Consider the following 10,006-nt stretch of genomic DNA (forward strand, 5'->3'; position numbering starts at 1 on the left):
TTTGATCTCTATCATCAGCATAGGGTTGGTAAAGTGGGTTCATGCAATAATGTATCAAAATATTTGGTTATTGGTAACCAAATGTTTAAAAAGTTGTAATGATGGAGCAAAAGTGTTTAATCAACGCATTTAGGACTTGACATCTCTTCACCCTATTATTTCACATGGTAACTGCTATGATGCCTATAACCTCACTACCTTTTTTTTTTTTCTTCTTTTTTTTTTTTCTTTTGGTTTTTTGTGTGTTAAGAAGCGAAAAGTTGCTAATAAACAACTCCCTGAACTTAACTGGACAAGAAGGATGCGCATGGTAATGGAATCAGCTGATGCTTCTTCATGGTGCTTTAGTTCAGGTTATTTTGTTTGTCAAGGAAGAGGAAAAACAGGATGTGCTTCTGTAAAGCAATTGCTTCAAATTGTAGCATGACATAATGTTTTCTATCTGCAGCAAGTGTTGTTGAAAGTGAGCTCTCTTTTCTTACAAGAAAACATCTGTAGTGCATTCCTACCCTGATGAATGCTGAACAATTTATCAGATTTCGAGTAATCATATTCAACTTTATAGCTCCAAATCTCATATAAAAAAAACACCATCATAGCCAGTAACTCAACCAGATCAAACTTCACAACTGCGGGCAAATAATGATTTTGGAAGATAAGCACTCATGAGAAACATAAATCTACAACCAAGTAAATTAACATCACCTCAACTAAAAGTAACCGAGTCTACAGACTAACCGTAGAAGTTTCAGGCATCAAGGATATCATAACAATGGCGACAACAGATTTCTTACATATGTCAGAATACAGGCCCAGACATCCTCAACTAAGCCTAGGCATCTAAAATGAGAGAATATCTACTTCGATAACCATTTTATTTTCACGAGGGACGTGCTCTTTTATTGCTGCTGCATGATGGGCACTTATACTGCTTGATGTGCTCGGCTTTGGCCGGCGTGATCTTGACGCACTTGCCGTGGAACCACCTCTCACAGATGTCGCAGCAGATCCAGAACTCGTCCGACGCGTAGTTCTCCCCACAGGCCCCGCACAGCGTCTCCCCGTGCTCCTCTTCCTCTTCCTCTTCGTCCCCGAGTCCTTCGTCTTCTTCCTTCGTCCGCACGTCTGTGTGCTTCGCCTGAGCCTCCGGTGCCCTCTGTTTTTTATCATCACAAATATCAGAAGGAGAACACCATAAAATACAAGCAACAGAGAAAGCAGCGGAATATAACTTTTCCATCTCCCAGTAAACAACAAAGAGAAAGACATAGTCATGACAAAACTAACAATGGATCTCCTACTCGTCTGATCAACGCTTTCGTTCATTGATAACTACTCGTCACCTAAAGGTGAAGTGAAAATGAAAGGACACCAAAACAATTTGATAAATGTAGAAGCTTTCGCTGAAAATGGCTTGTACCATCTAAAGACCGTAATATCTTTCTTTCAAAAAGGTATGCGAGTATATTAACATACCATTTTAGAGCTTGACTTGGATTTGCTGTTGCTGTGATTAGTACTTGGCGTCTTGACCTTGTTCTTTCCGCTCACTACCTCATATATCGTTGGTAGATCATTTATCATGCCAAACAGGCGCTTCCTGCATTTGCCAATCCAATTAAAACTTCTCCAAAAAGATTGCATTAGAAAAAGAGAAGCAGAATCTAGAATTACTCTATTTTCAGGAATCAAGATGATGCAAAACTGTGACTCTTGTTTCCATGGGGACATATTACACATTCTTTCCGATCAAATATGTTCTTGCCTTCACATATTAATGCTGGTTTCCATAGGATATAAGAGTGAAACAAAAACAGAAGAAATGCAATAATCGACAAGCCAATCTCCAAACAGCAACAGTTTTTTATTTCTAGACTATACTCGAGTGCATTAAACTTACATGAAAAAGGCTCGGCAAGTAAGAATTCTAAATTATTTACTAGGCTAACAAACAACCATTCACTCAAAACATGTAAATTATATTTCATATTCACAAATAAATTAGGCAAACATGCTTTTAAATTTCCACAGTCATACTTGTCAGCAAACATAAGTGCACAAGAGGAAATTGATACCAAAAGAAAAGGTATTAAAAAAAAAAAGAAAAGAAAGAAGTCAAATATCTCTACAACTCATTCTTTTAATAACCTTTCTGCTTTATCGAATCCAAATCTAGCGCCAAAATAAAATGCAACAGAAAGTAGCCATGCATCACTGTGCACAGCAACCAAAGATAACCAATCCTTTTCTTGCATCCCATCTCTTGCAAAGTTGATGCCCAATGCTGGCTCAGGTAGCTCTGGAGGCACCTCTTCTGCGGGTAAATTGACTTCCCAATGTTCATTTGGATACCCATAGAGGCATAAATTTTCCTTTTCTGCAGATTGGGGAAAAGAAACAAAAAAAAAAAAAAATCAATTAGATGAGTAAAAACAAGGAAGCGACAAACTTACATGCCAACAATAATTTTCATATAAATTAGTAATCGACGCCTAGAATAGGTCAAGAAAAGGCTATTGTCTAAGCATCGCTACTTGGTATACATAATAATAAGTTATGCAGTTCCTCAGTGAAAAAGCTCCAAAATGCTGAAACTAAAAGAGGAGAATCCAAGGTGGTTTACAATTGCGGCTTTTAAGTTCCATCTTTTGTTGTCATATTATACAAACTGTAGAAAGTATAGTACATCAAACTAGCGTTGCTATTGCAGTAGCCAAAATGAGCTATAGTAGAGTACAATAAGAAGGTAAAGGTTATGAAATCTAGTTAAGCGGCAAATTACATAAGATTAGACAAGACAGAAATAACAAACAACAAAGAACAAAAGACTAATCACCACCAAACCTGAAAAACTACCGAACAACTATTTTTATAAAATCGTCGCTTTAAAGTAACATCTTGGCCCTTGCCGCAAGTATGAGAAAATATGTAAATCATTGATATAAATTCAAATTGATTAAGAACTGTTCTAACCGGACAGCATCAAACCGCGTACTTTTACGACTTCCACACAAAATAGAACCATCATTTTCTCACTTCAAATCGTAGCTGAGTCACAAGAAAATCCCAAGAGATGTGTAAATAGATAAAAGTGACATAAACAACCAACAGAGAGAGGGCGAGAAGATTGAAAGGAAAAAAAATATTGATAGGGAGAGAGCAATTCATCCTTTTCATTATAGTTTGTTGTTTTGGGGGACAATTGGCTATGTAAACTGACACCGACAGCAATTATATTCTGGTCCACAATTATTCAGATTAGTCAAAATTTCCCAATAAAAAACGAGGGTCACAATGTTGCAAAAACAAGTGGTTTTGTTCATGCAAAATCCCCTCCACAAGTGAAAGAATAATGCAAAATTCTCTGGAATTTAACAAGTAAAAGAGATATCGAGAAGAAATAAAGTGATGATATATGACTACTTTACTCCACATGCAAAAAAAACAAATCACAATAATACAAGTTACTGTTAAAGTCAAACCAACAACTTAAAACTCTTAACAACATAATTCATATTATTAACCAACTTAATCCAATGGTAACGGAAATTAACATGCTCGTCCTTTACAGTACATGAATTACCAAAAGGATGGTAAAAACCAGTTCGGGTTATACAACTAACACAAAGTAAAAGCCCAAATAAAAGCACTTGAAAATTACCAAAATTGCATATAACAGCAGCAATAACAACAACAAAAACTAATCACATCCAAAAACAAGTCAATAAGGAGGGTGAAAAAAGAAAACAAACTCACCAGGGTCGCACTGTTGGAAAAATTCCTCCACATCTGCGAGAACCAAAACAAGAAGTCACTAATCGCACAAATAGCCAATAAATCGCAAAAAAATCGCATCTTTATCGTTTAAAATACGAAAAAAAAGGGGAAAAAAAAGATGGAATCGGTAGAGCGGAGTTCACCGGTGGTTAGGGCCTTAATCATCCCGGCTCTCCGCCCCTTGAAGTCCCGAAACACCTCCTCCACCGACCTCGGATTGTACGGAGCCTCCATTAAAGAGCAAAAGCGAGAGAGAGGTAGAGGAGGGGGAAGGAGAAGAGGAGAGGGGAGAGTAGGGTTTGCGCGTTCGAGGGAGGGAAAAGCCCCGGGGAGATATAAAAATATTGTTTTTATTGCTATTATTATTTACCTTTAATTTATTATTTATAGAATTTGACGTATCTCGGATTGGAGAAAAAAGAGGGGAGGGGAATGGGGCGGACGTGAAGAGGAGGGGATTAAATTGGATTGGAGAGTTGCGGACAAGTCCGTCGCTAGGGTTTTTTTGGATATCTAATTTGATCAAGGAGCAGGGCCGTCCACGTGTTACAGCTTTCGTAACGCCCGGTGCACCGGTGTACCGCGAGTACAGTTAGACTTTTCCTTTTATTAAAATATTGGAACGGTTGGATGAGAAGTGTGAGATCAGATAGACAGCTGGTGAGCGGGTGGTCCAAGAGGTAGCTGTGCATCGGGAGCAGGAAAGGAGTTTTTTTAATTCAGTTGTAACGCACCTCTTACATATGGGGGCGAAAATTTGAAAAAGTGATTTGCGTACGGGTAACAATGTATGGATACCCCCTCTCATGCATGAAAATTTCAAATTAGCCCCCGCCCCAACTTTCCTTTCTGAATTGTTACCGTGCTTAAAAAAAAAAACAAAAGCGTTAAGATCCACTTCGAAATCACCTATAGTTAAAGGGCCTCCGTACATTTTTACCTTTGCGTACGCCAATTAGTTAAATGTCCTTTCCTAAGTTAGTCGTATTAGACAAATTGGAAAGGAAATTAATAACTCTATCATCCATTGACCTAAAATAAACATCATATTTAATAGCAAAACAAAACACTCAAAAATTAAGTAAACAAATATGCGGATGATGTTGATTTACACCCCCAAAAAAAGGATATTTCGAAAATGCCCTACATTTGAGGGATCTCCATAAGTAATAATACAATATCACTCAAAAATTTAGAAAAAGAAGGTAAATTACAGACTATTCAAAAGCATCACCCAACAAAGAACAAGGATCAACACATCATTCATAAATCATAACTAAAAACGCATCATAATTCATAATTAAAAACACAAGAGAGGAATATGAGGAAATGTATCCAAGCATCACACATCAACAGAAGCTAGCAAGCGAATTATTTCACACAAGTTAAACTATTTTGATATCTTTACAAGTTACACCAAATGCAAAACCAGCAAGAACAAGGCCTTATGCTACAAAAATGAAAAACAACATATAAAAATACTTAAGTGTCCAGTTTAAATTGCAGTTTCAAAGAAACCATCTCTCAGGCGGTGGATCTTCTGCTCTTACCGTAGGTCAAAATTTAAAAATTTGTCAGTATGGTGCCGGTGGAGAGATATGCAGGAAAACACAAAACTTCGGCATCTTATAAAAACATCAATGTGCAGAAGAGTAGAACATTTTGCCTGAATGAACCACACATAGATAACGGGTTCCGCTCCGATAGATAAATTAAATAGCTGTAGCACCATGTAAAGATATGTGCCTAAAATGGGAAATTTTGCTTTTGTATAGAGCTATCTCATCATGCCGAAGGACCTAGAAAAGGCAACAAACTTGTCAGAAATATAGACAGAAGAAAACACCGAGCGTTAATGCTCACTTGCGTAATAATCTATATCTCTCATTGGCTAGCAAAGAGGAGGTTATGCCAGAAACATATTACGTTTCCCCATCTTTATTCTGAGTAGTGTGTATGAAACAGAATCCATTAGAGGAAGGCATTTTTGTTGCTTTTCTTTTCCAACATATGCCAATTAATCTGTTCGGGACTTCAAAAATTAAATCAACAAATTAAACTTTATCATGCAATCAAATATCAGATCGCACTCTCACAAGACGTGTAAACCAAGATTCGAAAGAACTAGTAGAGAATTACCGTCTAATTACCGTCATCACCGGAGTCAGCTTTGCAATTCAAGTCACCTCTCTGTCTCTCTGGAACGTATTGATCCAGAAACAACTGTAGCACTCTCCAATAACGGTCCCCTCCAGAGATCCACGTGTCCATATGCATACCAGAAGGAAAATCAATAAACAAGCAATTATTGTTATGCTGTATGGCTTTTTCATATAGCACCCGCATGTGTGAGGGGGGAACCAACTCATCTTGCAAACCAGATATGAAGAGGATCGGCTGCTTCACCTGTGCAATAGATCAAGTATGACAGATTCAACATAGGTAGAGCTATAGATAAGAGTGAGCATGAAATAGCTTTAAAAAGAATCACAATTTGCAAAAAAAATGAAAACTCATTCAATGGAAATAAATGGATCTTCAAAAAGAGCCCTGGGCACCTCATGACTGGAAGTTTCCACCATATCGAAAAATCTCTTGAAGCTAAAAAACTTCTAGGCAACAAAAACTAAAAGACCATGCAACTCCAGAATGATTTTTCATCTGATCAATTTGCCAAAAATGGACTCTTTTAAGTCGTCTAAATGAAAAAAAAAAGAAGAAAGAATTCTCTTCACTGGCTCGTAAATGACCATTAGTTTGCATTCCATTGGTGTGCGAGTTTTACCTATTACACAAATGCACAAGATTCTTTCCTCTTCTTTTTATTTGTGTGTGCGTGTGTGCATGGTTGTGTGTGTCTAAGGGCATTTGACCCAGAAAGATGGCTATTTCTGCAAAATCAGAAGAGCTGCAAGCCTTTCTTCATATAGGAAAATGTTATTTAATTCTGAAATACTCACAAGACTAAATGAATCAAATAACAATAGCAGAAGCAGCAACAACCGAAAAAATCGAGACCAGAACAAAAACAGAGGCATAGATGTCCTTTCAGTAGGGCTGTTGGCTTACCTCCCCAATGGCATCAATCGTACTCCATGGAGAGCGAACAAGACAATTAAGAACCTTTGGACCCTTTGAGGCACTGCCACCTATAAACCATTTTAGGAAGGGCAGCATAATACCTGCCATATCCAATATCGATGTGAACGTATTCTCCAGAATGAGAGCAGACACCTGTAGCACACAAAGATTACCAATCAGGAGGAAAGGCCTCAACACATAATTGATATAGAAGTTCCAAAATCTACAGAATAAACAGCAGAAAAGAAAGGGACGGTGTAGGGATGGGAAACAGTCAAAGTACCAATACCATGATCCACACCAGTTATAAAGATGATGTTTAGCAGTCTCATAGGTTGCAAAAGTAGGGGGCGAAATGAAAAGCTGGGTCGTAAAGAAGTACCTTGTCGGGATTATTTTTTGCAAGTACTGTTCCAACTGCACCTCCTAAAGATCTCCCAAAAACAACTATTCTAGACGTGTCGATATCATTTCTCTGAGTTAAATGATCTAGTGCTGCCTAGTCAAGAAGAGAAAACCAAATATGAGTAAGTAAATGGCAACAATAAGTAAAAGCGAGACAAGCTCAAAGAAAAAAAACACAAAACTAAGCAGTACAAGCAAACCTGCGCATCCTTTATAATGCCATGCTGAGATGGATAACCATCACTTTCACCATACCTATTTTTAAATGTAGGCAGTTTTGCGATGTTATATTTGAAATTAAAAGTCAAGCATAGAAATTAAAAGTCAAGCATAACAACCAAAAATTAATGCAGAAACAAGAATAAGGGTATTTGTAGCTTCGTGGGGGGAGAATACCCTCTGTAGGAAAGCATGAACACATTGCATTGTAGCCTCTGCATCATTAAGCGGACAAACTCCAGTCGGTGAGCAATATCTAGATAGGTGGGTAAAGGTTTTTCAACAGAAGGTTTATCAAACAAAACCAAATAAAAAGTGTATCCAATAAACCAAAAACTTTCAACAATTCAAAGCCTCCAGAGAAGCAACATCTCAGGATACTTCCAGCATTTTCTTGGAAGAAAAGAATAGTCGGACCTGCAGTTACAAGCAGCTTAGTTTATTCAAACAGACAACAGGCAGAACTTCTAATGCACGAAGAGAAAAAAAGAGAAAAAAAGATTTATAAATACAAAATAATCAGAAGCATGTGGAAGTAGTTATGGAAACACTGACTTCCATAACTGCCATCCTGTAAAACGCTGTCCAACTGTTATGCTTGTGTTCATTTTCGTAGACAAAGATATAACAGTCTGTAGTGCAATGAGAATGTACTATTGACAAATTTATTATGGAGTAGCAACATAATGTCAAAGTGGGTGACATGGTGACAAAGGGAACGAGCATTGTAGAGTAAAGGTGGCCCTAGAAGGATAATAAAGATGCAGGCGCTATGCAAAACAAATCGAGTGATCTCATAAACTATGAGGGAATCGTCAGTGAAAGGAGGAGAATGTTTCATGCAGGATGATAGAGGTAGAATGACAACATATTACTTGTTGAAGTCATCTATTGCCAAGTAAATTCCTTACTTGATACCTGATTGTCCATGATTCTACTCTTCTTTCGGCTTAAGCCACATCTTAAAACAGTCTTTCACAAACAGAAAGAAATAATGCTTCAGCACCAGGAAGCTGAAATCAGATCTTGAATCCCAAAGTAAACGCTCCAATTTAAAGCTTCTACAATTTGCGACAACTGATGAATTTTTACATTGTACTTCCCATAATTGCACTATTCAAACAATAATTTATCAAACAGCACTATGCCGCACGGCAAGCGGAAAGAGGCCCTCAGTGCCACTTCCGGTAAAGTGCTCGAAAACAGAAAGTTTCAAGCTTTTACTGTGATAGGAGGTTGGAATAAAAATTCTCGAAGTCCAAAAAGCAAAAGCTTATATTTGAACTTCTACTGTAGAGTAAAGTTATCAGAGGATTTTAATATAGTGCTTCAGAAGCACTACTCAAACGGCGCTGCATCCTACATCCTACAGCATGGCCAAACAGTCCGTTAAACAGTTACCATATCCTGCCTATGTTTCGGATCTTAAGAATGCTACAGTGCCCATCAAGTTTACCCACACATCACCATATTCTAAAAGCTAAAAATAGCATTTTTCTAAGCATAATTTCGGCATACGCATGAAAAATCATAGACTAAACTAAAACCTGGATTAAACTCCGAGCACAAACACCAAAATTGCAGTAAAAACAACAGATTCCTATCAAATTGTAAAATTAAATCCTATCGGCAAATCCTAAATTCAGATCTCCCACAGACCAGATCACATAAAACATGATATCCAACCTTAAGGGCGAGATCCGAGGACCTTAAAAACAGAAACCCTAACTGAAATCCTAAGATCGAGAGGGGGAGGGGGAGCGGGGCGCACCTCGGCAGTGCGGGGAGTGCTTGATGAACCAGGAGTGGAGGCGGACGCCATCGGAGGAGCGGAGCCACACGTCGTCGTAGTGGAGGCGGAGGCGGGCGGGGGTGATGGCGTAGGATCGCGCGAGCCCCGGGAGGACGGGGACGTACACGAGCCGCTCCTGCAGCGCCACGAGCGCCGCCATGCCCGCCACCACGATCCCCCCCGCGCCGTAAGCCAACGCCTTCAGCCACGACGCCATCCCCCCCTCCGTCGTTGGGGAGTTTTGTCGAACAGGTGGTGGGGGACGGATCGGGGAGCGGGGGTTTCGAGGGAGAAGAGGGGAGGGGAGGGGAGAGGACTGAGGAGAGGAGAGGTGGATCGGATCACCGCCGCGCACACGTGCGGGGCGGGGGTGGAATGGTATTAGGGTGGGTACGGTACTCCGCCTTTATATTTACCAATGGTATTTCTATTTCCCCTTTGTGAGGTTAACATGTATACAGAATCCCCAATTCCACTTTTTTTCTTTTTTTTTTTTTTTTTCTGATTGAGAACCCTCGACTTTTTACTTTTTAAAATTAAATTATTTTAGTAAAAAAGTGTAGAGATTTTATCTAATTTATTGATGATTTCACTTAAGAAAATGACTTTAATTATTTTTAACAAATAAAATTTAATAAAAATTTAATATTCTAAAATTTGAAATAATTCTATATATATAATATAATAAAACTAATTAAATATCTTAATCCGGTTATAGTATTTTAAGTTATG

The 10,006-nt window shown here is 38.4% G+C and overlaps 2 protein-coding genes across 2 annotated transcripts; both read right to left on the reverse strand.

Moving 5' to 3' along the window:
• On the reverse strand, positions 641–4,200 carry LOC109710979 (PHD finger protein ALFIN-LIKE 9-like). The gene is made up of 5 exons (XM_020233822.1): positions 3,921–4,200; positions 3,757–3,789; positions 2,149–2,377; positions 1,477–1,600; positions 641–1,156 (listed from the first exon to the last, which is right to left on the reverse strand). The coding sequence occupies exons 1-5, from the start codon at positions 4,009–4,011 to the stop codon at positions 881–883; spliced, it is 753 nt and encodes a 250-aa protein (XP_020089411.1). The 5' UTR covers positions 4,012–4,200; the 3' UTR covers positions 641–880.
• On the reverse strand, positions 5,100–9,656 carry LOC109710985 (protein bem46). Its single transcript, XM_020233835.1, has 8 exons — positions 9,254–9,656; positions 7,864–7,899; positions 7,660–7,738; positions 7,464–7,518; positions 7,241–7,357; positions 6,847–7,011; positions 5,917–6,183; positions 5,100–5,576 (listed from the first exon to the last, which is right to left on the reverse strand). Exons 1-7 carry the CDS (start codon positions 9,489–9,491, stop codon positions 5,920–5,922), a joined length of 954 nt encoding a protein of 317 aa, XP_020089424.1. The 5' UTR covers positions 9,492–9,656; the 3' UTR covers positions 5,100–5,576; positions 5,917–5,919.

The sequence above is a fragment of the Ananas comosus genome, linkage group 1, assembly GCF_001540865.1.
Source record: "Ananas comosus cultivar F153 linkage group 1, ASM154086v1, whole genome shotgun sequence".
NCBI lineage: Eukaryota > Viridiplantae > Streptophyta > Magnoliopsida > Poales > Bromeliaceae > Ananas > Ananas comosus.